This window comes from Rattus norvegicus, chromosome 7, assembly GCF_036323735.1.
Source record: "Rattus norvegicus strain BN/NHsdMcwi chromosome 7, GRCr8, whole genome shotgun sequence".
NCBI lineage: Eukaryota > Metazoa > Chordata > Mammalia > Rodentia > Muridae > Rattus > Rattus norvegicus.
The window spans coordinates 9,927,673-9,954,675 of record NC_086025.1 but is presented as its reverse complement, the minus strand read 5'-3'; the positions used below and the strand labels follow the sequence as shown (position 1 = coordinate 9,954,675).

At 56.5% G+C, this 27,003-nt stretch overlaps 1 protein-coding gene across 2 annotated transcripts; it reads right to left on the bottom strand.

Annotated features, from left to right (window-relative positions):
- Window positions 1–1,681: 1,681 nt before the first annotated feature.
- Tcf3 (transcription factor 3) lies at window positions 1,682–23,425 on the bottom strand. Of its 2 annotated transcripts, none has more exons than NM_133524.2 (18): window positions 23,278–23,425; window positions 20,388–20,460; window positions 14,163–14,236; window positions 13,865–13,943; window positions 13,169–13,236; window positions 12,591–12,723; window positions 11,953–12,002; window positions 10,529–10,631; window positions 10,303–10,460; window positions 10,078–10,207; window positions 9,728–9,786; window positions 9,559–9,637; window positions 8,856–8,929; window positions 8,277–8,432; window positions 8,074–8,200; window positions 5,738–5,870; window positions 5,328–5,563; window positions 1,682–2,355 (listed from the first exon to the last, which is right to left on the bottom strand). In NM_133524.2, exons 1-18 carry the CDS (start codon window positions 23,350–23,352, stop codon window positions 2,213–2,215), a joined length of 1,950 nt encoding a protein of 649 aa, NP_598208.2. In that variant the 5' UTR covers window positions 23,353–23,425; the 3' UTR covers window positions 1,682–2,212. The 2 variants fall into 2 exon arrangements, with proteins under 2 accessions (NP_598208.2, NP_001030314.1); NM_001035237.1 differs by lacking the exon at window positions 5,328–5,563 and adding an exon at window positions 2,488–2,714.
- Window positions 23,426–27,003: the final 3,578 nt, after the last annotated feature.

The following is a 27,003-nucleotide window of genomic DNA, read 5'->3' as shown; positions in this document are numbered from 1 at the left end:
TCAGCCAAAAGCCTCTGTCTCAGAGACGTGGCTAGGAGCACTGACCGCTTGTTCATGCAGTATTTGGTTTCCAGCACCCACATGGCAGCTCCCAGCAACTTGTAACTCCATTTCTGGGAGATCTGGTGCCCTCTTCTGGCACGAGAGTGTGCACACACATGGAACACAGATACATATACAGACCAAACACCCCATATACTTCAAAAAGCTGGGAATGGTGGCCATGTGTTTAATACTAGAACCTGGGAGACTGACAGAGCTGAGTTTAATATCAGCCTTGATAGCATCGCAAGCTGCTGGCCAAACACACACAGCACAGTATTAACTACAACAACAACACCGAGGGCCTTAGTGGCAAGGTGCCTGAGGACTCACTTTGTAAACAGATGTAGCCAGGCACTTCTGAAACTCTAGCTCAGGAAGATGGAGACTGTGTTACAGAGTGGCCATGGACCCCAGGGCTTCACACATTTATGCCAGGCGACCCCAAATGAACTATGTCAGCTCATCTCTTTGGCCGTGCAGCTGGTGACAGAGATGGCTCAATGAACCTTCTGGGACACAGGCACTCAACAGCCACTTGGACCCAGGACAGGTCAATTGCTTCTAGATATCCCAAAGCCCAGAAGTCTGGATGGGCCCACACTCTCCTGCCTGTTTGCCACTGAAGCAGGGACACAGCAGGGTGGCCTCATGTCCAGTCTAGCTGTTCCTTCCACAGCTTCCAGAAGTGCCAGCCAGGACCCCAAGCCAAAGTGGAGAACAGATTATCTGCCATCATGAGGTGTTATCATGGTTCCCAACAAAATCTCCTGCACTGGAGATTCTTGGGGTTTTCAGGGACTGTAGCTTGTGGAAGAGGTCAGCATGGAGCAGGAATGAACAGGGCTGTGGTGGGTCCTGGTGGCATCACCATTACTCTACCCAGAGACTAGGATACCACTGGGATCTGAAACATGGCTGACAATACTGGGGAGGGGCCAGTCCACAGATCTGACCATAGAAGGTAGCTGTGGGAGCACAGACACCGTGATGAGTGGGCTGACCCAGCTGGAATTAACTCTCCCATGCAGCTGGGCACACCCCTGGGGGAGGCTCTTGCCCGGACCCACCCTAAACCCTGGGCCACACCTTCGGTGGCAGCCCACATAAGAGGGCATGGAAAGAGGAAGCTTTTGCTTTTTGCCTGCTTGCCCTCACGCTCGCTGGCAGGCTCACCTACCCTGCTGCTGAGGCGCGCCCTCGCTGGTGTCAGAGCCCTGTTCCAATGCAGACTGGAGACCAGCATGCCCTGGGAATCCTTCAGAGCTCCAGCACTGATCAGGAGTGCTGGGACAGTAAATAAATAGGGGATTCTAGGAGACAGTTGCTGTTGGGAATACCCTTACCCACATATACATATTCACTCTAGTAACTGTTTCTTTATAGGCCCCTACTGCAGGACACCCAAGTATTCAGAACCACGAGGAAAAAGGGGTGTACGTTTAAGCCCAGGGAGGGGGGCAACTAGACAGCCCATTTCACATGAGAGGCAGAGGCCCTGGGTTCATGTGTACGGGAGGGAGAAGGGCATGAGGCATCAGGACCTTGTGCCGGGCCTCAGGTGACCCTCAGATCAACACTGGGTCTTTCGAATGCTACTTTAATAACCTTGTAGACCATGAAATATGACGCTGAGTTCTAGAAACAGAAACAGACATGAGACTTTTATACAAAAATTTGTTGCTTACAAAACATACGGAAAAGAAAGTTAAGGGAAAAAAAAGACACGGAAGGCCTCGTTCTTGCTAACTTTTGTCTACATTAAAAAAAAAATCTGAAAACTAATGTTCCTTTATTCTCCTTTTAAAAAACGAAAAATGCTTAGGCACAATGTGCTGTGGCTCTGAACTAGAAGCCAGTACCAGGCCGCCCCTTGCCAGGGCGCGGTCCGACTCTTCCGTCTGACATAGTTAAGGCATCTTTTTTCCTTTCTGATAAGTGGGCATGCTGCTTTGTTTCCAGTTCCCGCTAATCGAGAGGAGGAGCCGCTCTTCAGCTTGGTTACTGGGCCAAGACAGGTGGGCTGCTCCGTGCCAACTCCCCCAGGCCCTGAAGTGTCCCCAGAGCCCTCTGCCCATGCCTCGATGGAGATGTCTCATCCAGGACCATCCTGGGTGCACCCCGGGCAGAGATGTGGTGGTCCCTGGTCCAACGAAGACCCTGTGACGGCTCACAGGTGCCCAGCTGGATTGTGGGCCTCACCCAGGCCCGGGTGGGCGGCTGACAGCGCCAGCTGCGGATCCCCGACCACGCCAGATACCTTCTCCTCCTCCCGCCGCTTCAAGCAGGCTGCTTTGGGGTTCAGGTTGCGTTCTGGGGGAGTGGGGAAGAAGAGAGCAGTGGGAGACGGTCCTCGGGTGGGGACAGAGAGGGGTAGGACTGTGCCGTGGCCACCCTGGCCAGCAGCAGCGGAGGATGGAATAGACCGGGGCGGGCGCAGCCTACCTCGCACCTGCTGCTCCAGGCCCAGGATAACCTGCACCGCCTGCTGCAGGATCAGCAGCTTGGTCTGCGCCTTATCCGACTTGAGGTGCAGCTGGCACATGCGGCCCAGCTCCCGGAAGGCCTCGTTAATGTCCCGCACGCGCACCCGCTCCCGAGCGTTATTGGCCATGCGCCTCTCCCGGTCCCTCAGGTCCTTCTCCTCCAGGGACAGCACCTCATCTGTACTGCTGGGTCACAGCACCGGGCCTCCGTCAGTAGGGGCCGGGCCACTGCGTGCCACATGTAATGTGTGAGGGTAAAATTAGGGTGTCATGGGTGACATGGTGGTGGTGGCGTGGCTGTTGTGGTAGTGTCACAGTGCTGTCATGGGTGTCAGCCAATGTGCATGATGAGTGACAGGAGCTCTGCAGTGCGCACAACTGTGCCTTGTGCAGGTGACACACCCCAATGGGCCTCTGTATGTGTGTCTTCAGACCATGTCTCCGGGAGGCCAGGTGGTCACTCTGGGAAGGACGATGGCCTCACTGTCCCCCAGCATGTATAGAGGGAAACAGTTTTACAGGGCAGTGTGGCCTCAGTTTCCCTGCTGACTACTCTCTTGCTGACCCTAGTTTTGTGCTGTCTCATGGCTCAGGTACTAGGTTCAGGGCTGTGCTGCCCTGCGAGGCAGAAGCTAAGCTTTGACCCTGCTCATGGCAGCAAACAGCACTGGGGCCTGAGCCCTGCACCCCAGAGCCAATCACCCTAGCTGGGCCAGGAGCACTGACTCCTAGACTCAGGGATCTGACTATGTCCTCTACTGTGGACGACCATGACAGTGGCTCCAGATGACCAAACCCAAGGGTAATGCTGTCCCTGTCCGTGGTCTCAGGCTGACCCTGGCTGTGAGGCCTAGCACCATGCCCTACTCATGCTCCTGCCCCCGAACCTATCAGACCCTGCTGGGTGGCGGCCCCAGACCTCAGGACAAGCGCACAGACCAAACTGCATGTGGGCACCAAAGGCTGTGTGCCCAGAGGACCTTTTCCTTTCCCTGCATGGCCTCATGGGACTAAGGTCACGGTGCGGTCGGCCCTGTCCACAGGGCGGCAGGTGCGAGGTGAGGGGTGGTGGGTGGCAAGCAAAGGCAGGGGACAGCCAGGGTAAAGGGATAGCATGAAAGACAGACAGCAGGTAGACAGACTTAGGAGACACAGGGTAGGCCGCACACGGCCATCAGAGACCTTGGAGTCAAGGGGACAGTGGCGACTGTGCAGATCCCACCATGCTGTAGGAGAGAAAGGGTTAGCGGCAGGCGGGCAGGCCAGGGCGAGCGAGCGAGCGAGCGCAGGTTAAGGAAGCGGCGGGTAGAGCTGTTGTCCTCCCTCCTTAGCCCTGGGGCAGGTGGGTCAACACCACCCTGGATGGGGCAGTTAGGGGGCTGAGGGACGGTGAGGGCTGAGAAGCTCAACAGTGATGCAGCTCAGATACTAGCTAGCCCCTCTGGGTTCTGGGCTAGGGTGGGGGTCACTGGCCCCTCACAGCCAGGCTCTGGGCTGAGGCTGGGGACGGGGACAGGGACAGTCTTGGCTGAAGTCATTAGGCCAGTGAGGCTCGTGTGGCAGAGTCCAGGCATGTCAGAGGCAGCCTTCAGGGTCAGCAAGGTGGGAGATAAGTCAGTCAGCGTGGGCTAGTAGGTGTGAAGGACGGTCAGGGATGAGTGTGGATGGGGACAGTGAGTATAGGCAGGGATAGTGAGTGTGGGGACAGTCTGTGGGTGAGGAAAGTCAGTGTGGTGGGGACAGTGAGTGTGGGGACAGTCTGTGGGTGAGGAAAGTCAGTGTGGTGGGGACAGTGAGTGTGGGGACAGTCTGTGGGTGAGGAAAGTCAGTGTGGTGGGGACAGTGAGTGTGGGGACAGTCTGGGTGGGACAGAGTGTGGATGGGGACAGTCTGTGGGTGAGGAAAGTCAGTATGGGGACAGTGAGTGTGGATGGGGACAGTGAGTGTGGTGGGGACAGTAAGTGTGGTGGGGACAGTGAGTGTGGATGGGGACAGTGAGTGTGGTGGGGACAGTAAGTGTGGTGGGGATAGTGAGTGTGGTGGGGACAGTGAGTGGTGGGGACAGTGAGTGTGAGTGGGGACAGTGAGTGTGGATGGGGACAGTGAGTGTGATGGGGACAGTGAATGTGGGTGGGGACAGTGAATGTGGGGACAGTGAGTGTGGGCAGGGACAGTGAGTGTGGGCAGGGACAGTGAGTGGTGGGGACAGTGAGTGTGGGGACAGTGAGTATGGATGGGGACAGTGAGTGGTGGGGACAGTGAGTGTGGATGGGGACAGTGAGTGTGGTGGTGACAGTGAGTGTGGGCAGGGACAGTGTGGGTGGGGACAGTGAGTGTAGGTGGGGACAGTGAGTGTGAGTGGGGACAGTGAGTGTGGTGGGGACAGTGAGTGTGGTGGGGACAGTGAGTGTGGGTGGGGACAGTGAGTGTGGGTGGGGACAGTGAGTGTGGATGGGGACAGTGACTGTGGTGGGGACAGTGAGTGTGGGTGGGGACAGTGTGGGTGGAGACAGTGAGTGTGGGTGGGGACAGTGAGTGTGGATGGGGACAGTGAGTGTGGATGGGGACAGTGAGTGTGGGTGGGGACATGGTCAGTGTAAGGCAGGACTACTGGTCATTAAGGCCACGGTGTGGCAAAACCCGGCAGGCACAGTCAGTGTGGGGAGCAGCAAGTGCGGGCACCTTCTGTCTGGAGGAGGGAGGCAGACTGGTGGGTAAGGGGTGGTCACTGTGCTCTGGCTTGGGCAGCAGGGAAGGAGCATGGCATCACGGAGGCGCGGGGCGCGGCCGCCCACTGACCTCGCACCTGCTGCTCCAGGCTGAGGATGACGGCCACGGCCTGGTGCAGGATGAGCAGTTTGGTCTGCGGCTTCTCAGTGCTGAGGTGCAGCTGGCACATGCGGCCGAGCTCCTTAAAGGCCTCATTGATGTCGCGGACACGCAGGCGCTCTCGGGCGTTATTGGCCACCCGGCGCTCCTTCTCCCGCTCGGCCTTCTGCTCTGGGGGGAGAAGGTCGTCCTCGTCCTCGTCTGGGCTATGGGGGAGGGGAGCCAGGGGCCAGAGGGAGACAGTGAGGTGATGTGGTGGCCTGCAGGACCTCCCGGGGTCTGTGTGCATGTGGTGTGTGTGTGTGTGTGTGTGTATGTGTGTGTGTGTGTGTGTAGCATGTGACGTGCACGTGTATGGCCCGAGGGAAGGGGTTTGGCACCTGGTACGTGTGCGTGGGACCTTCAGGTCCTTCTTGTCTTCCTCAGCGTCTGCCACTGATGTGACCTCCTCGTCCTCTTTCTCCTCCCGCTTGATCTCACTGGCGCCTGCAGTCACGCCTGCCCTCCCGAGTCCTGAAACAAGCCAGGGGTGAGGGGCGGCAGCCACCCCTTGGCAGGATGCAGCTCCGTTTGTGAGGACATAAATAAAAGACGAAATAGAAAACAAGGCAGCAGGATGGCTGGCTCCACCGGCACAAGCGGAGTCCCTGTGCTCAGTTCCCACTGAGGTTCCCGCCTGACACTGAAGCTATATGCGACCTCCTCACAGGACCACCAACTGGACACAAAGGAACCTGCACTATTCGAAAATGGCAAATTCACAAGTTTTAAAAGTGGGGAAACGGCTGTCCACTGGTAGCACATGCCTTTAATCCTAGCACTCGGAAGGCAGAAGCAGGTGGATCTCTAAGTTCAAGTCCAGCCTGGTTCAGAACAGCCAGGGATACACAGAGAAACCCTGTCCCAGAAAGTGTTAGCAGTGGGAGGAGCGAACCCTGCTAGAACCCTGGGGCAGAAGATGAGTTTTTTGTAATGGTACAAGAAGAACATATCTGTCACACCAGCAGTTGGAGGCTGAAGTAAGAGTTGTGAGTTCAAGACCAGCCTGTTGTACACAGTGAGGTTGTCTAAAAATCTAAGTCAGGGCTGGAGATGGCTCAGTGGCTAAGAGCACGGACTGCTCTTCCAGAGATCCTGAGTTCAATTCCCAGCAACCACATGGTGGCTCACAACCATCTGTAATGAGATATGATGCCCTCTTCTGGTGTGTCTGAAGACAGCTACAGTGTACTCACTCACATACATGAAAAAAAATAAATCTTTAAAAAACCTAAAAATCATAAACTTGGTTGGTGGCACATGCATCAACCCAGGACTTGGGAGGCAAAGGTCAGAGACCAGAAATTCAAGGTCATCTCAAAGCCAGCCTGGGCTACCTGAGAAAGTGTGTCAAACAACAAAAACAAGAAATGCCCACACAATGTCCACGATGAACATGGAGATACAACAGGCAAATGTCAATCCAGTATGGGGACGAAGGGCTGAGGGGACTTGCGTAAGCATTCACAGCTGACACCACGTGGGACTGGGTTTCCTCTGTGGATGTCATCCCTAGTCTCACCCATGCTAAGTCCCCCTAATACTGCCAGTGTTCTCCCTACGGACCAGGAGTCACCTATGAATTCTGAGGTGGAAATTCCTGCCCTGCCCTCTGCTGGCAAAATGTTCCCCAAAGCCGGCAGGGCCCCTTGCACACAGGCGGGCGGGCTGTCATAGCCTCCCTACCTCTTTCACCCTCTTGGTCTCCTACCCGGCTCCCTTGCTTCCCCTCGGCACCACGGGCCTTCGCACAGGCAGAGCCTCCTTGCTGGAGGCCGCTGTGTATCAGCTCCCAGGTTCAGCAGCAGTACCACCCTCTCTAGGTCACCCCGCCCTATTTCCCTTGTACATGTGCTGGGCCTGCACAGCTACACCCTGCTGGCTCCAACATCCCTACCACTGCTGGCAGACATATGGGAACCCTGCCTGTCCTAAGCATCTGAGAAGCAAGCACTCCCACTTTGCCGGGATCCTGGGCACGGTCCGCCCTGTGCCTCGGTGTCCTCCAAACAAATCAGAACAGTCCGAAGACTGCAGACTATAGTGAGGATCGGGGCGACAGTCAGTCTACCTGATGGCTCTTGGTCCCTTGGCAGCAAGCGACAGCGTGTGCACATGCACACAGATTCCCAGCGAGGCTGGCTGCCAGCCCCAAGGGTCCTCCTGCCTCTGGCTTCTCAGTGACAGTTCCACACACAGGCCACCACGCCCTGCCTTTTGTGTGGATCACGAGGTATAAACTCAGGCCATCACACTCATGAGAGAAGCACCGACCTTGGCTCCCCAACTTTGGCTTTTCAGTTTTGAGGCAGGGGCTCCAGAGAGGACCAGATAAGCCAAGATGAGGACTCCTGTGGGACTTGCTGTGATCAGGCTGGCCTCAAACTCAGAGAGATCCATCTGTCCATGCCTCCCGAGGACTGGGATCACAGTCCTGGGCCCCACACCAGGGTCTTCCCAGCTGCAGCTTGCTGACCCGTGAGCCAGCCTGTCCCTGCCCACTCAGCACGCATGTCCGGACACACACGTGTTCTTTACACAGACTCTAGGGCCTCCAGTTCAGGTCCTTGGCTTCAGCAGACTGTCATCCTCCAGCCCCGAGGGATACTAATTCTGTCCTCCCCCTGTGTGATTAGGACTGGCAAAGGTCTTCAGCTCCCTGCTGGCTGGGACTTACCACTAAAGGAGTCGGGTGGCCTCTGTGAGAGGTCAGGGAGGGAGCTGGGCTGGCTGGGAAGGCTGGCATGGTTATGCAAAAGACTGGCACCACTTGTGAGGCCATCCTCAGGGTGGCTTCCGCTGACCTATGGAAGAGAATGACATGTCCGGGTGGCTGGAGTCCCTAAGTACCACTCATCCCTGACCCAGGCTGATACTCACCAGGCCTGCATGCCGCCCGCCCAGTGACATGGGGCCCGCAAAGCTTGTGGTCAACGTGCTGTGGCCAGGCAGCAGTCCATGGAGCTCGCTTGCAGTGCCGACAGCGTGACTGCGGAGGACGTGGATGGCCTCGTCCAAGCGATCTTCCATTTTACTCTGCTGTGAGGGCGGTAGGGCAGGCACTGAGGGGCACGCACACAGATGTGCACATCTGCATTGTCATTTGCTTCACATAGGATACCCCTCTGTGGCCTGCCCAAACTGGTGATCCCCTTGCCTTGCTCTTGAAGACCCTTCAACTGCTCCTCATCCTCCTGCCTCCACCTCCCAAGCGCAGAGATGACAAGTAGATGTCATCAGAAGCAGTTTCTGCAGTGCCAGTGAGGGGACCCAGGGTGTGCCACACAGCCCAGCAGCAGCCTCTCATCCCTGCCCCTCCTTCAACCCTGTGCTCTTGTGTTTGGAAGCCACCCTGACACAGACACTCAGTGCATTTCTCCCCCAGGACGGATCCATGTTGAGGTGGTGGTGAGACTGAGTGGTGCTTGGTGCCCTGGCCAGCAGGGAGGGGACACTCACCAGGCCATGGAGACCTGCATCGTAGTTGGGGGATAAGGCACTGGGCGCTCCTGCCCGGGGCCACTGTGATGTCCCTGGAGAAGGAAAGGCAGGAGTGGGAAGGTGGGTGGGCAGTGGGGACAGTGGGGACAGCTTACTCACAGATGGATGTCCTCAGCGGTGTCTGACATGGCCAAACAGACACTGCTCAGTCTTGGAAACTCTCTATCTCCTGACTGAGCACCACTCCTGAGCCTCGAGCTCCAGCCCTGACACATCTAGCTTGCAGGGGCACAGCAGGGGCCAAGGGCGGTTTCTCTCTGTCCCTCCCTGCCTGGGCTCACTGCTCCAAACTTAAGCTCCAGAGGGGACCAGATAAGCCAAGATGAGGACTCCTGTGGGACTTGCTCTGTGATCAGGCTGGCCTCAAACTCAGAGAGATCCATCTGTCCATGCCTCCCGAGGACTGGGATCACAGTCCTGGGCCCCACACCAGGCAGAGCAGGTTAATGTCAACCTCAACCTCCCAGGGCCTCCAGGTCCCTTGCTCCTCACTGATGGCCCAGCAATACCCACCATGGAGAGCACGGAGAGCATGGAGAGCACGGAGAGCATGGAGAGCATGCCTCACCGGACCCAAGCCTGGGCCCAGCACCTGGCCAGACCTGTAGACTGGGGACAGCGCTAAGGTCGCACACGGAGACCATGCCCACCCCTCACGCACCTGGCAGGCCCTGGGGTGAACCCACAGGCGTTGAGGGGCTGGGCGAGAAATTATTGCTGGAGTGATCCGGGGAGTAGATCTGCAGTGATGCGGACAGAGAGATGGGCAATCAGGGCCACGGCGAGGCTACCAGAAGCCCCCCACTGCCGCTGCCCAGGTCCCTACTCACGGAGGCCAGTGCCTTCCCAAGGGCATCCCCTGAGCTGCTGGCTGTAGTCCCTCGGGTGCCTGTGGGGGAGAGAAGCCAGTCCTGTGGTGTGCGCCTCCGTGCCTGTTCCACCTCACCTATCCTCAAGTGACTTGCCTAACGCTGACACTTGCCTCCCAGGTCAACAAGGCTCCCTCTCTGCCTCGGTTTACCCCAGAATGAAGTGGAAAACCTTGTACCCAGGCCAAGCTGGCTCAGGGACTGACCATGCCCTCTGGCTCCAGGGCCCAGCGACTGACCCTTTTCCATGGAGCTCTGATGCCTGCTGCGTGGATCCCACCCGGCCCAGCAAACCCCCAGTGTAGCCTCACCTAAGAGGCTGTCGGCCCCGCTCACGGGTGGCGTGTGGCCAGAAGTCCCACTGTAAGTGCCAGGGGCAGCTGAGAAGCTGGATACAGCTGGGAGCGTGCCATTGACCTCAGACCCATGCAGCTGGTAGCCCTGAGGGGACAATTAGACAAAGGCAGGTAGGGTTGAGGTTTGGCAGGACAAGGTAAGTGTTAGCTTTCCCCAAGTCCCACAATCATGGCACCTACCATGCGATCCTGCTGCTGGAGGCCCCCAAAGGCACCACTGCTCACGGAACTGCTGCCCGGTGCAAGCGGCAGGGGGGCCGAGCCATCACCTAGCATGGGCCCAAAGCCCACCTGGCCAGGGGGACTCCAGAGCTCCGCTGAGGGGTGCAGGCTGCCGTCTGTGTAGAGGGCGGTTATGAGACAAGAGACCCCAGCCCTGCACAGCCCCCCAGGGAGCCCCACGCACCTGCCACGTAGAAGGGGGAGGGGTAAGCGCTGCTGGGGGTCTTGGCGGAGGGGTAGGCTGTGGCGTCCCTGCTGTAGTTATCACCTGAGCTGGATGGATATACCTGCAGTGGGAGGGGACAGTCAGGCCAATGGCGGGTACAGGTGCTGCTTCCCTGCCCAGCCCTGCCCAGGCTCTGCAATCTGAGTGCTGGAGACCTGACTTCCCTCCACTGTCTCTTAGATGCTTCTTCTGCCTCTCCAGAACACCTCGGCCTGCCTCATATAGCGAACTTCTAGTAAATCCTCAAAGCCCCACCTCCGGGGTTCAGCTCTATTGTTCCTTGTTTAGCAGTTACCAGTGCTGGAAACATCCTCCTGGCACACAGGACCCTGGGCCAGAGACAGAATCCCGGCATAGCATCTGACCCTGGTTCCCCCAAAGCAGAGAGGGCACAGAAGGGACCACTGCATTGATCTGACCAGCTAGCATTGGCTGGTGACAGCTTGAAGAAAGAGTGGGGGTCTGCCACCAATGTCTGCCCTAGCACAGGACTCCAGAGGGGATCGGCTGCTCATGCCTGCCCTGGCATAGCACTTTGGAGGGGATCGGCTGCTCATGTCTGCTTTGGCAGAGGAACAGATAGCAAGTCTGAGCTGGCTACAGAGCTGACTCCCACTTAGCTTAAGTGGGTTCTCTTGGCCACAGCTTCTGATCTCAGCTTTGTTCCCCACACCATATGTATATTTCTGGGTAGCTTTGGTCAATGCCCCCCATGGTCCACCCTAGTTCTGATGTCAAAGGAAACTGCAGGGTTCTGGAGTCACAGAGGAAGCAGGCAAGCTTTTATATATTTCTGACTCTCCTGCCGTATCTCCCAAATGTTGGGGGAGGCAGCCAGGTTGGAGAATCCAGCATAACGCCTTTCTTAACGTGATTAAATCACAGGCGCATGGCGCCGTGAACCACTGAAGGCCAGCCACCATCTGCTGGGGTGGGCAACTCGCCAACTGCCAAGCCAGTAGGCGGAGACCCTTACAGCGTTGGCAGATGGGTGTGGCTTAGGACTAGGCAGGGCCTGGTTACCCCAGCACACAGGGCCCCAGCCAGCCCCACCTTAGAGGAGAGGAGAGGAGAGGAGAGGAGAGGAGAGGAGAGGAGAGGAGAGGAGAGGAGAGGAGAGGAGAGGAAGAAGAGGAAGAGGAGGAGGAGGAGGAGGAGGAGGAGGAGGAGGAGGAGGAGGAGGAGGATGACGACGACTACGGTGGGACCTGAGAAAGGGCCTCCCCAGGGAAGGGGAGGAGCAGCACATACTCAATTCACACACATTTGGCTGCAGCAGCCCTGAGCTCAGAGTCTGCTCACCCTCAAGATGTGGCCACAGCTTCTGGATGGGCAACCCAGGAAGCCACAGCAGCTAAAGTCTCTAGGACTGTTCCACTCACCGAGGAAGGAAGACCAGGCGGAACCTTCCGGACCTTCTTGGGCTGAGTATCTGCTGGGAGCAAGAGAGGAGAGGAAGGTCTGGCCACTGCCCTCTCCACATGCCCTCACGTGGCTCCTACCACGCTGGGGTCAGGTCTCAGGGGTGCCATGTCCCTGATACTTGAGGGGCCTCATTAATACAGCCACTAAAAACCTGTTTTCTGCCAGCACCAGGGAGGCAGGGCCACACAGAAAGACCTTGTCCCAAATATCAAACATCTGAAAACCCAGGGTCCCGCCCACCGGGACACCGAGATACAAGAAAACATCTTGGGGCGGGAGGGCTACACAGAAGAACTTGGGGGTAGGGGAGGCAAGCAGCCAGCCTGGCAGTCCCAGGCCAGTGCACCCCACAAGTCCAGTGCTACAGCCCCGGGGCCAGCATGTCCCGTTGGCGCAGATCCGTCCACCCAATGTGTGGTGGCTCTCACTGCAAGTGATCCCAGCTGATGTCCCCTTAGGGGAGAGCACCCCTGTAGCCACTGAGGTGAGCGGCACCCACTTTGGCCTGGGATACAGGTCTTTCTCCTGCTCATGGCATCGGTCTCTACCACAACTGCCCCTCCGGCAACTCCATGTCCCCAGCCCTCTCACTCACCCAGGCCACCATCTGCAGCTCTCCGCCGAGGGTTGCTGGGGAATGAGGTGTAATACTGGGAGCTGCTCTTGACGCCTGATGGGGACAGTGGCCCGGGACTGCTGAGGCCCAGCTCACCTGGTAGGAAGCCAGCCTGAGAAATGGGGACACCAGGGAGCTGAAGCTCATGGAGGAAGACCCCATGGTGCCAGCTGTGGAAATCACTGGCACAGGGCAGGCGGGGCCCACAAGCCTCACTGGTGCATAGCCCTAGAGATGCCCTCTTAACCACCCTTGCTCGACTTCATGGCCACAATCACACAGGGATCGAGTCCACCCTGGGGCCTTGTCTGCAGGGAACCCCTGTAAGCAGCCGGGTCAAGGCTTTGAGACCCATATCCCATGCTCTGCCCAGCTCTGCTCCTCACGTGGGTTAAGCCTATTTGGGGACTTCAGAGGTGACACGAATGAACGTGGCCATCCTTGGTGCACAGCTTGGTCCCAGCTGGTACTTAAAAACTGCAGTTCCCCTGGCACAGTCTGGGCCCTAAGGGTCACTGTGGAAGTCAGGCTAGCTCTGCTCTTCTGCCTCAGTTTACCTGACTCAGGGTGCCAACACTGGTGTCTCTCCCGAAGGTGGCATAGGCATTCCGTTCACTGCCCTTGCCTGCAGAGGACAGAGAAAGTCTCACGAAAGCCCAGGAGCGTCCCTCGGACAGTGGGGGTCACGCATGGGGGGGGGGCTCTAGCAGAGCCCCCAGCCTGTGCAGACCCAGCTGCCCTGTCCCTTAACCCCTGAGCCAACCTCCAGCCCTCAGGGTTTCATGTAGCCCAGGCTAGCCTTGAACTTGCCACCCTCCTGCCCAAGTGCCTGGATGCTGAAGGCTGCTGACCCTGCCATCCCTCAGTGTCATCACAGGGTCTGCCCTGGGGATCAGGTTGACAGGCTAGAACGGACGCAGCTGGACTCTATGGGAACTGCCCTGTGGGAGAGGCGGGAAAAGGAAGCCCAAAAGAGAACATGTAGCCCACAACTGCAGAGGCCACTTTAGGCCATGGTGGAAGGAGCCAGGGTCAGCGCTATCCAGTTCCGGACTCTCGAGCAGAACCAACTTTCTCGAGTTATAACCGCCTTTGTGCTTATCAGGCCTGGTGACCCACTGCCTGGTGACTGGTCCCCACAGTGCCCAGGGACAGGCACTGCTAATAAGCATCTACATGGCAAACAGCCTCGGACACACTGCTGTCAGGATGGCTGGTGCTCTCCGGGATTCCCACGGGGTGTCCACACTTACCTCCAAGCCCAGCTCCTAGGAACGTGGAAGGCGGCAGGCTGCTGTGGGAGTCACTGAAGTGGGCACCTTCGCTGTATGCCTGGGGGAGACAGGCGGGGTGAGAGGTGTAGGCGCTGTGTACCATACTACACTGTGCACACCACACACACTGTGCACACCACACTACACTGTGCACCGCACTACAGGCTAAGCCCTATAAGCTCTCACCGTGGCTGAGCACAACTGTCCCCAAGGGCGACCACAAGCCGTCTCCTCACCTCCTGCCCAGGAAAGAAGACCCAGGGCCCAGGCGTCTTACCCGGCTAGGGTCAAAGGAAGAACTGTTCTGTTCACTGTTGCCCCAGGACCCTGAGCTGGGTCGGTCCTCCAGTCCTGCAGAGGCAGAGAGAGAGAAGTCTGGCTCAGTTTGATTCCTCCTTCCCCTGGACATGCCCAACAGCAGTATGGTCAGACTCGTCCATCCTGCACAGCCTGGGACTCTGTCCCCACGAAGCCAACTGCAGCTCAGTAACGTGACCACCCACTGCTTCTCTCTCCTGGCAGACTCCTACTCACCTGTCAAAACCTCAGCTACTGTGCCCACTTTTAGGCCCACGGCCCAGCCTCTTGCTCAGACCTATGTCTGATCATCCAAGGCTGAGCATGAGTCAGAAATGGTCAGCAAAGTCTCATAGGGCCTCAAAGACTTCAGAAGTAGTGTCTCCTGGTACAGCACCCCCCACTGGGGAGGCCGTGGGTGAGGCAGAGACGGTTAGATGTGGGCAGAGGCACAGCTGGCTGGGGCTCTTGCAGCCCCAGAGGAAGGTGGATAGTTTACTGCAGTATGGCAGGGGTTAACCAGCCTGGAGACTAGAGGACCTTGTCCTGAGGGGCGGGGTAAGGCAGGGCTAGGCCCTTATCTCCCCCAACACTCCTCACAGGCTGCTAACGGCTTCTACTCCAGAATATTCTTCTCCACCTGCAGTAACACATTCCCGACCCCAGAGGGGCTCCCACCCGTGCCCTCCCACTCTGCACCCCAAGACCCCATGTCCCCCAGCGCCACACCAGAAACTCCCAAACCTTAAGAGACTTTAGTGTGAGCCTTTGTGTGCATCTTTCTCTCCTTAGAGAATCGTGCTTAATTGCAGTCGAATTTGCATAATTGTGCATATTAATCGCCCAGCCTCATGAATATTCACCCCTAATTACACCTTCCTATTTCCTGATAAAGTTCCAGTGTGTAGGCAGAGGGGGGCTGGGATACAGCCCTGGGGGCTTTGAGGAACCCCTCCAGCATCAGGTGCAGTCTGTGGGTGTCTATACCCCCAATTTTCTAGTTGTCCACTAGGGCTTACGGTGAGGCTCAGGAGGGCGGATGCCAGCACCCACACTGGCTGCAGACCTCAGGGGCACTCAGGGCACTTTAAAAGCCCAGACCCAACATGATGGTCATGACTGGCCCGTGTGGCCCTGCACTTGGCAAACACTGTCCCCCCACCCCCACAGCCTGGTAACACGGAGGATTCCACAAGACCCCAGGACCCTCTAGCACAAGCCCTTTTCCATTCTATAAATAACAAAATTCAGGAGACCCCCTCCCCCACCCCATTAATACAGTTATTAAAATCACCCCACTGATAAATTATGCATCTTAATAACCCCAGCATGAATATTCATAGCAGTTCACTGCGCACTAATTAAAACATTCTAATAGAAGACGTTGATGTCAGACTCCTTTGCACACTCTCCCCCTCTCTTAATCTTTTCCTGTCCCTCAAGGTGAAGCACTAAGGGGAAGTGGGGAAGAAACAGGCACCTCCCGGGAAAGAGGCACAGGGTTCACTCCTAGCCAAAGCTTGGCTCAATCAAGCCCAGCCAACTTTAGGGGAGGCCCACAGGCCCATGACTGGAGCGCTGTTCTTTTGATGGGATTGTCGGCTCTTTGGCGCACGGCTTGTTTTTATAAATCAAGTTCGACTGGCACCGAGCTGTTCCTGTGCTAGCTATGGCTACACTATGGATAACCCTACGTGTTTATACACTCATTATCAGGTCCACTGTGGACAGAATCAGGTGTGGAGCAAACTGTGGGAGCTCAGCACGAGAACACTATGCAGTATGGGAAGAACTCGGGGTGGCCCTGCACCATCCCCACAAGTCTCAGGGACATCAGCTCATAGCAGCAGCTCTACGTGAGCCTTCCACTCAGCCACCCAACCCCAAGCCCCACTTCTCCTTACTCCCCGCCCGTCAACAAGGACAATGTCAGCCACTTGCAGCCAGTGTTAGGTCGCATCCATCCAAAGCCCAGTAGGCCATGCCAAGCCTGAAGACAAAGCTCTCAAACAAAACCTGCTGTCTGTCGCACGAGCTCCTCCCAGGAATACTGAGGTCAAAAGCAAGTTTGAGACCAGCCTGGTCTTCACAACACATCTCAAGAACCCACAATGAAGCAAGCGAGAAGCTGACATATGCCTCAGCAGAGAGCAGCACATCCAGGTCTACCCATGAGCCCCAACCCCAGCTCCCACTGGGGGATTCTGGGTGGGGGCTCCACCCCTGACCACACCCAAGCCCTCCCTGGGGATGGGTGAGGCTCCACCCCTGGCTGTGTAAGCATCTGCTCTCACCTCAGTGAAATCTTGGGCTGGGGGGCGGGACTAGCAGGTTTGAGGCCCTGGGCTCCATCCTAGCACACGCTCCCCCATCAAGTCAAAAAGATTATCGACCATTTGGATTTTAAAGCCCAGGAAAGAAAGATAAGAACTTTAAGAAGAGGAATCGAGATGAAAGTAGAGAGGAGTCGATGGCCAACATCAATTCTCCAAGGAGCAGACTCCAGAGTGAGAGATCAATACGCACACAGGAGATGGAGCCAAGGACAAAGGCAGAGGTGGGAAGCAGCCTTACAGGCGGCAGGCTTATCCACATCTGACAGACAGACAGACAGACAGACAGACAGACAGCTCCCCTAGCCCAGGCTGGCCTGGAACTCACGACCATTCCTGCCTCCTCCTGAGATGACCAGCTCACACTCACTCCACACTGGGCTTGAGTGGGTTATTCCCTTCTCCTAAATAACAGTGGCCAAGTGGAGGGCACGGGCACAGCCTTAGAGTAGCTGCAGCTGATCCTCAGGCTGGCCGGCTCCGCTCACCGGGTTGTTTGAGGAGACGACATGTAGGGCAGGTTCAGGGTAAGGCAAGGGTGAGGTGCACAGGGTTGACTGGTCAGCCAGATCAGGGCATGCTGGTAACTGAGGGGCAGCATGCGGTAAACAGAGCTAAGTGTGGGCACTGAGGAAATGGCTCGGTTGGGAAACGTTTGCCAGCACAGCATGAGCACCTGGGTTTGAGCACCCAAGAAGCCAGGCACAGTGCTACAGACACCTGAGACCCCAACACTAGGAAGGCAGAGACAGACCGCTCCCTGGGGCCCACAGGCTGGCCAGCTTAGGTGGACAGGTGAATGCAGATGGAGAGACAGACTTTGATTCAAAAAACACAGTACAGGGGCTGGGGATTTAGCTCAGTGGTAGAGCGCTTACCTAGGAAGCGCAAGGCCCTGGGTTCGGTCCCCAGCTCCGAAAAAAAGAACCAAAAAAAAAAAAAAAAAAAAAAAAAAACACAGTACAGAGTGATTAAAGAAGACACCACTGTCAATTTCCAGTGTACACACACCCACGCACACGAACACACAGACACAAGCACACTGACACATAGAAACACATCCAGCTACATACACACACACACACACACACACACACACACACTGACACATCACACATCTAGACACAATCAGACTTTCATGCACACAGACACATAAAGTCACACACAGACACAATCACGCTGACAGACACGCACACACATGTGCACAGACAGAACAATGTGATGGTCACAGAAAGAAAAGTCACCAAGACACCGGGTGACAGAGGCACAAAAACAGCAGCGCTGACTCTGCTCAGGGTCACCTGGGAAGAGACATCTCAAATGAGAGATCCCTGCTTAGCCTGGCCCGTGGAGTGGTCCTTGAACTGCTGTTACAGAGAGGCCCCACCCCTGCAGCCCCTGCAGCCCCAGGCTGAGCTGCTATGGGGAGCAACAGGAGGGCAGAAAGGGTTTATTGCAGCACACTAGGACACTCTAGGACTCACTGTGACACTTGTCAGCCGTGTGGTTTGTGACAGGGTCTCTCTATGTGGCCCAGGCTGGAACTCAGAGATCCATCTGTCTGCCCAGTGTCGGGATTAAAGGTGTAGCCACCGTGACTGGCAGCAACTGAGTTCTTGCCTTCCATGCTGGGGGTTCTTGACTCAGTCCTCAGTGACCAAATAAAACAAAACAAATCTGAACCAAACCCCACTGGGCCAGACAGTTGACTCAAGAGGATAACAGCACAGGCCCCAGGATCAGCTCCCAGCACCTACGTGCAGATGCAGGGGATCTGATACTCTCTTCTGGTCACCATGGGTACCAGGTATGCATGTGGAGCACAAAGTAAGAGAAACAATCAACCCCCCTACACGGCCGCTTAGAGAAGGAGCTCTGAGGCGTTTCCGGGCCCCACGCCGTCCCCCCAACCTTCTACAAGCCATTTCTGTTGCCTGATTCAGCGTCCCCTGCTCTGTCACTTGTTACCCTCCCTGCTCCAGAGATGAGAATACTAGTGAAGCCTTCCTATGTAAAGTGTGAGTGCAAACCAACAGGGGTGGGGTATGGGGCAACCCCTATTCAGCAAGAAGTAACCAGAAGTTTCAGCCTCCTGGTGGGGTAACCTCACTCATGTCCCGTATCTATGCGATCATACCGAGGAAGCATGGAACTCCTGTGTAGACCGGGCTGGCCTCTGCCTCCTCAGTGCTGAGATGAAGGTCTACACCCGCACCTGGCCCGAGATGATCTTTTAAAGTTGATCAGAGCCGGGTAGCGGTAGTGCAAGCCTTTAACCCCAGGCACTCGGGAGGCGGAGGCAGGTGGATCTCTGTGAGTTCCGAGACAGCCAGGGCTACACAGAGAGACCCTGTCTCAAAAAGATCAAATAATTAAAGTAATCATAGGACTGGCAGCCTGGACAGTCTCCAGGAACCTTCTCCAGCTCCCTGAGGCTCCAGTATCACAAGATGGCTTCACCTGGGGGCGGTGGTGAGGTCAGGGGATTGGAGCCCCTCCTGCAAGCCAACCTGTGTCACACACAATAGGTGGCCATGGGTTGAGAGGCGGGGCTTGTCTACAGTGTGGTGACGGGCACGTGGGTGTTGAGGGGGAGCCTGCACGAGTTTTCGCCCCTTTCACGAGGCTCAGGAGAGATTCGAAATGAAAGGTTATCATGAAGAAATGCAGGAGGGCTCAAGCTGAGGAGGAAGCTCACAGAGAGTGGCGGGCCTCTGAGCACCGAGTCTGCCGTCCTTGGTTCTATGTGGGACTGCCCCACAGCGGCAGGACCCAGCCATGCTGTGAGACAGGGCCTGGGAGACCCGCTCTGTATCCCCTCCTGTATGTGCCCTGATCACCAAAAATGGGGTGAACATCCTTTCTGCAACTCAGGTTGGCAGAAGTGAAGTCCGCCTCCGACAAGACAGAGCTCTAGATGTACAACCTCCTGAACTAAACCAATGTGAGCAGCAGCCAACAGGGTCCCTGTGACAAGCCACACAACCCCAAGGCAAAAGGGCCACATGCTAGGCTTCTCAGGACTGGACATGGGTCTAGTGCCCAGGGTCCAAGGTGTGGATGAAGGTGGGTCTGGAGTAAGACAGGCTAGACAGAAGCCCATCGGTGACTCTGCCAGGCCAGGCTTGTGGGGAGAGGCCTGTGAGGCTGCGCCATCCCCCAGGAGCTACCCCAGGTGTTGACAAGACACGCGCAAAATGACACACGGTGACAATGTCTGGAGGACAGCTGCTATGAACAGGGCGGCACTCTCCACCTGCCTCACAGTAGCTAGTGACCTGACTGTACCCCCGGTTGCAGCAGGAAGCCTGGGCATTATGGATTGGGGTGCTTCCGGGGTGACTGGAGCCTCTGGGGGTTTCCAGGCCTCCAGAAGAGCACAGATGGCCCTCTGCTACTTCCTCAGGCCAAGGGGAAGACAGCTCCGGCAGTGACTGAGGGCCCTGCTTTTGGGTAGGGTAAGCAAGAATGACCCACACCAGCCTCCCACAAATGTCCGTCACACGGAAGCCTTGCTGAATAACAAACATGCCGGCCTACAGCCCGCTTCATCTCCCCATCCGTATCAGGTTGTCTACGACCTGCTTCTCTTTCAAGATCTTAGCTGTCCTGGGCAAGCCAGACTAAGCCATGTTCATACCGAGTGTCTTATTTGTTCAAATTGCATTTACTGGGGGAAGGCCAGACTGCAGCCTGGGCTGCACAGTTGGAACAGACAAAACGCAGAGGCCGGGGTTCCGGTCAGTACAGCTCGATGGGTTCTAAAACAACCACGCTCTGGTGGGGCTGTTTGAGGAACTGTCCGGAGTCACCCAGCAGACAGATCTCATCACAGTCCCCATGAACAAACCCCCAGTACCCCTCAGTCCTACCTGAGCCTGCGAACTGGGTTCCAGCTAGGGAGGCGGGCCGGCCCTTGCCATTGGCCACAGGTAGCGGGAACATCTGTGGGACAAAGAAGAGACAGGCGTATAGAGGCAGGGCTGTGAGCAGTCCAGGGTCTGGCTGAGCCATAGACTAGGTTTCCTGGAGTTAGGCTGGGACAGGTCTGTGGGCATGGATAGGGTGACCCCAGCTGTAGAACAAGTCTAGAGGGAGACTGAAGCTCAAATGTCCAGACCTCTGGGGCTGTAGCTAAGGAAGAGTGACAGCAACCCACCTGCTAGAGCGTGGCTTACAACTGGTTTTGGTGAGTGCAGCCTTGAGTGTCACTTGTGTTTGGAGACCCTGGCTGACCTGGAAATTATTATGTAGCCTAGCCCGGTCTCAAACTCACAAGGACCCACCTGCTTCTGCTTCCTGAGTGCTGGGGTTACAAGTGTGTGGCCATTTTGTTCCTTGAGACACTATCTCTCGCTGGCCTGAAGCTTGCCAAGTAGGCTGGACTGGCTGGCGGGAAGCCCCGGCCATTCTCCCCAGGGCTGGCTTATGGGTGGGTGCCGCCTTTGTGCCTCCCTTGCACACGGGCTGCTGGGCTTGAACTTAGACCCCAGCACTCTACCCAGAGTCATCTCCCTGCCCTGACCCTGTTTCTGAGATGGACATTCTGTAGTCTAGGCTGGTCTTAAATTTACGATCCTCCTGCCTCAGCCTCACAGGGATATGCCACAACGCCTGAAGGTGACATGGTTTCTCCTATCCCAGCTGAACTACCAAAAAAAAAAAAAAAAAAAAGTTTCTGCTCAACAGGTGGTCGGGAGAGAATCCCAGGGCAGGGCAGCCTCCTGAAAAGCCAGCATCCCTAGGGATTCAGACATCCCCTAGACACCACAGAGGGCCCCCACTTGTCTGACTGTCACCCCAGCACTTGGGAACTGGAGATAGGCTAAGATCATCAGTGGCTACATACATAGGTAGTTAGAGGCCACAGGAGACCCTGTCTCAAACAAACAAACAAACAATAAGAAGGGACGGAGGCACTGGGTGGCAGAGCTGGGTACTGTGAGGGTCCTGAGGGAGCCTCTGCTCACAGGACCTTGAACTCCCACATCCACTCCCACCTGCCCAGTGCAAAGTCTCTTCATGCTAAACACTCAGAGGCACAGACAGACAGACCACACACACCAGCCAACTCCCAACCACAGAGGGCCAGGTTTCCCATGTGTGGGGCCTAAGGACTGAAGGGGTGGGAAGGCCCCCACACTGACCACATTATCCCCTAAGTCATCCCCTAAACAACTAAGGCAGTGACAGTGTAGCCCCACAGCCAGGACATGTGTGGGTCTGGGGCCAGCTCTGTCTCAAATGCTAAGACGGGGACCAGAGACTGCTCTGAGGTTAACAGGCTGCTGCTCTCCCAGAGGGCCAGGATGAAGTTCCCAGGAGCCACATGACTGCTCACAACTCTCTCTAACTCCAGTCCCAGAGTGTCTGATGCCCTCTTCTGACCCCCAGGGTATCCTGCATAAACACGGTACACAGGCCTGTCTCTACAACGCTCAGCAGAAGGATTTAGGGGATCCAGACCAGCCTCGGCTTTATGAGATGCTAGGTCAAAAACAAAATAAAAAACGCAACCCTCCACTAACCAGAGTCTGCCTCCCTCCTGGCTACATGAGCCCTATGCAGGAGACTCCCTCTCGGCTTTGATCTCAGATTTTCATGTATGCCCCAGGATGCCCTCTCTTGATCTAAACCAGGGGAGACCCTGGGCCCTGACGACTGCAGAAGTGGTGGCCCAGAGGCTCAGGGTGCTCCCATGGGTCCAACAGGCTGAGCTGCACCCCCAAGCTGCTGTGTTCCGGGCCACTAGGCCGTGACCTGACAGTTTAACAACAAGACCCAGCAGGCCAGGCCTCTGCCAGTTCAGCCTGGGGCAACCAGGGGCAACAAGGGAAAAGAGGCCTTCAGAATCTCACGGAGTGGCTGTCCCCAGAGCTGTATTTCCACAGGGTGGCTGGGGCTGTTTCAGTGTGAGCAAGCTTGTTTTTGGTAGAATTCTGTGGCCTGGGGCCTTTGTGGGGATGGGTAGAGGAGTTTAGACCGAAGTCAGCCTAGGAGCTTTTCCGGGTGCAATGGTACTTCTGGGGGTGGTGCCGAGATGTCAAGAAAACAGAGTTTAGGAAAACATGCTGGTTCTTGAAGGACAGGTCCACTGCCCCGCCCCCCAAGGGTGCCCACTGCACAGATAGGTGAACTGAGGGTCCTAGCTGTGGAGATGGCCACCAGGAGGCTCTGGTTTCTCCAGCTCATTACTGGGTGTTTCTGTGCTCTGTGACTGTTGTCAGCCAGCAACCTCTCTGGGCATTTACATAGCTGGAGAGGCCGGCTACCACAGAAGGGCAGGAACACAGCCACAGTGGGCCCCCGTATGCTAATGCAGCAGGCTGCTGAGCACTCAGACTGAGAGGAGGGGGTTGGTGGCTTCCTTCTTCTCTAAGGTCCCCAGCATGGGCCAGAGCAGCCTGGGACTTCATTCTTAGCACCTGTAACTCCGATGGTCACTTTCCTAACTCAAGGCCACCGGGACTGGTGGGGACTCACAGGCACATGAGGCTTCTACAGTGAACACGCCAGGGAGCGACTAGAACTCTGAACAGACGTTCCCCCTCTCTCTGGGCTTAGTTCTCCCCACACGAAGCTGCAGGTGGGACCCTTTCTTTGGTGGGCGTCACCAGGCCCATGGTAGGGGGCTCCATTCCCTTTGAGATTCCTCCTACTCTTGCGAGCTGGGGACTTTGCTCCTACTGGTAGACACCCCTGCTTCCGCTCTATCTTCAGCGTGGGAGCAGGGGTAGCACTGTGGGGCAGGGGCTGGCTCACCATACTGAAGTCCAGGAGGTCACTCAGTTCTTTGTCCGAGCCAACAGGTGCCATTCTCTGAGACTGGTTCATCATCCAGCCAGGGCAGCAGGTGTCGGAACTGGGGTGCGTTCCCCAGGCCTAGAGGCAGCCCTGTGTAGTGACACCAGGGGACTGGAGGGGAGAGACAGAGGGGACTAAGAGCATGGACAAGCGGGCATTAGAGGAGAGGCCCTGGGGTCTATGGGGCCCTGGAAGGAGGGCGGAGCCTGGGTTTTGGGGTGATCATCTGTAGATCCTTCTCAAGAGCAAATGGATAACTGGAACAGTGGAGAGAAGGGGTATGTGTATGAAGTCTCCCAATCAGGGGCCCACCCGGGTGTCAGGTTGCACATTTTAAAGCAGAGGTGGGGGGCGGTCTGTGGGCCCTGTCTAGGAGGGAAGGAATGGCCCAGCTCTGCCTTCTCCAAATGAACTTGGTGGAACCTTCCTATGCAGCAGCTGTCACAGAACACCCAAGACCCTGGCCACCCCCAAATTCAAAGCAAAACAGACTCTGAATTTCAAGACTCCAGTAGGTGGAAGAGGTGTTATCCCTGGGGCCACAACTTCTCTCTCTCTCACCCCTAAACCCAACCTCATTCAGAAAAGTTAAAAAAAAAAAAAAAAAAAAAAAAGCAAAACAAAACCAAGTGGGCTGTCTTATTGTCACGATGTATCCGGGAATTATTCAAGTCAAGTTTGAAAACATCCTTTTACCAACATCACCCTGGTGGGGAGGGGGAGGTCCCCAAGACTCGGGATTCCCCTCAAGTCCCAGGGGCTCTGCTCCACCAGCGGGGGAGGGGATCCACCTGCCAGGCCCAATTCCACCCACCCCAGGGAATAGTGAGAGGCCAACACATAGTTAGAAGGTTAACTTTTTTTCCAGTGTTCCCCAGAAAGGAGAGAGGGCAGCAGGGATCTGGGAACCCACAGGCTTGGGAAGAAGGTTCTGGTGCTGAGGGAAGACCCATGTCCAGAAGCTCAGGAACCACAACTCTTTTGTTTGTCAACTCAGACACAGGGTGTGAAACAGGCACCTAGAGCACCCCGCCCTCGCTGTTTCTTGTCTTTTTTTTTTTTTTTTCATCCTTTTTGGAGGACGTGTGAAACTGACTCTTTTTTTTTTTTCTTCTAAGTTGTACGAAACCACACTTCTTTTTGTGGGGTATTTGAAACCGATTTTTCTGGGTAACCCCAGGAGAGGTGAAACAGTGCTCCGAGTGGGGGCGGGTGCCACAAACACTTTGGGGAGGGGAGGGGAGGAATGGGACAACCTGAGACTTCTTGGATTGGGGGGTAGGGAGGCAGAATTGCAGACAACCCTTCCTTCTCCTCCCTCCCCCATTCCAGCAGCCAGTGCGGGAGGAAGAAGGCTGGAAGTTCTGAGGCCACCACCGTGTCCCAAACCTTGAGCTGTGCCGCGCCCCACATTAACACAGAGCAGATGTTCCCGTCTCGGGGTCCCTGTGTCTCCCCTCCTTCTCTGTACCCAGAGATCCCTTTCTTGTAGCAAACAAAGGCCTTGCTCTCTTTTCCTCCAAACTCCAGCTTAAATTGGGAGGGGGCACATCCTTAAGTGTGTATGTGTGGAGGGGGATGTTTCTTCCAAGATCTCCAGGAGTTGGAGAACCCCAAGTTAATGAGGTGAAGAGATTAGGCTCGTACTTCCTTCCAAACTCCAGCTCCGATGGAGGGTTGAAGATCCCCGCTGGCTGGGGGTGGATGGGAAAGGGACACCTCCCCAAATCCCCAACAAGAGTTAGGGAACCCTAGGTTGTGGAGTGCAGGATAATCCTCACCCTTCCAAACTCCACTATGATCAGGGTACATGGGTGGAGGTGGGTGGTAAGGGGACACCTCCCCTAAGATAACCACGAGTTGGGGAACCACTAGCTAATGGAATGAGGGGATGGCCCTCTCTCTTCCCTCCAAACTCCACCTCCGATCAGGACCCCGTCTCTGAGGTTAAATGGAAAGGGAACACCTCCCCGAAGATCCCCACGAGTTGGAGAAGCCCTTTCTGATGAAGTTGGGTGACCGTCCAAAGAGAGCCGTCACAAAAGAGGCCTGGGCAAAGTTTGCTCCCAAGTGCGCGCGTCCCCTCCACGTCACCCCCCTCTCCAGGCGCGCAAAGTTGAAGACAGAGAACAATGCGCCGCCGGGCCCGGGGCCCTGTGCAAGGGGGACGCGTGCACCCTCCCCGGGGGGCTCACCCCAGCCCCAGCCTCCCCACGGACCCGAGAGAGACCCGGAGGCAACTTTTTTTCTCATGCATTAAGCAGAGAAGGGGGGGTCCCCACCGCGCGCGCGTCCCCGTGAGCCCCACGCGCGCGCCCGGGTCCCCTCCGCGTGCGCTCACCTGCTGGGCGGGGGCATGCACCGGGTGCACCGCGGGTCCCTGCTGCCCACCGCCCTCGGGGACCCCGGGGACAAAAGGGTGGCGGGCGCGTCCCCGAGGGTCGCGCGTGGGCGGCAGGAGCGCGCAGGGCTCGGGGTCGCGCGTCCTTCCTCCTCCCCACTCGCGTTCGCGTCGCCTGGCCTCTCTCAAGCGTCTCTCAGAGGAGGCCCCGCGGGAAGGGACCGTAGCAGAGGCGGCGGCGCGCGGCGGTGGCCCGCGGTGGCCCGCTACGCCCGCAGCCGCCGGCGCTGCCTCATCTTCCTGCGGCGGGAGACATGTTCCGCCCCCCCACCCCGCCCCGCGCCGCCCGCGGAAGCCACGCCCCCAGGAGGCCACTCCCACCATCGCCGAAAGCCACCTCCCCTAAGTCGCTCCAGCCGCGCCCCGACCGGATGCACTCCACGGATCCCTCCACTACCCTTTTGGAGGCGACAGTAACATACACCACCTCACAACAGTCACTATTAAGACACCCACAAAGATTACCATGATACCAAGAATCAACCAGTATCTAATACTAAAGTACTTCCGGCAGACATATTATCTAGCAAGCCGAGGTAAAGCCTTAGGGACTATTTTCCTACGCGGCGGTATACACGTACTGAGAGAAGCTTCCGTGACGCCAGCGGGAAGAACCATAAGATTGAAAGATAAGGACCACTAAAATAACCAATGGGAAGACGGGAAGTTTTGATTGGCAGTACCTCTAACCACTCATTGTGAAGTATCGTCTGCATTCCCGCCCTACAGCAGAGGCGGGATTCTCAGAGCAAGAGGCCGCGAGAAACTCGACGGGAAGGCGGTGGGAGGGCGGGGTTTGAGATTTTATTTTCGGGTTCTTATGCCCGCCGGCGCCGCCACGTCAAGTGGGTTCTATTTGAGTTTCTAGGATGGGCCCTGGACATTATGTGTTCCGAGCGGGTAAATCAAAGTCAGGATGGGATATCAAATCCTTAATGAGAGGCTAGGAAACTATGGGTCATTCTCTTTAGTGCTGAAGGACCCCCCACATTAGTCAACTTTTCCGTCTTTTGCAAATAGATGTTCCGTGATCCGTATAATAAAAGATGCCGGGTTGTGGTGCCACAAGTCCTTAATCCCAGCACTAGGGAGACAGATGCAAGCAGATCTCTGTGAGTTCAAGGCCATCCCGGTCTACAAAGGATAAGCCAAGGCTATTCAAAAAGCACTGTCATAAAAACAAAAAAGAAAGGAAAAAGAGAGGAAGGAAGAAAAAAATATGAGGGTGGGAAGGGGACTGGGAGAAGAAGAGGGAGGGTTAACTGAGCTTGCGGTAATACATG

Coding starts and splice junctions, on each gene's coding strand:
- Tcf3 (NM_133524.2), bottom strand. CDS start 23,352: ATGATGAACCAGTCTCAGAGAATGGCACCTGTTGGCTCGGACAAAGAA. Junction 14,237..20,387: donor AACCCAGTTCGCAGGCTCAG/GTAGGACTGAGG, acceptor CTGCCTCTGCAG/GACTGGAGGACCGACCCAGC. Junction 5,564..5,737: donor GTCCCACGCACACGTACCAG/GTGCCAAACCCC, acceptor CCTCCCCCATAG/CCCAGACGAGGACGAGGACG.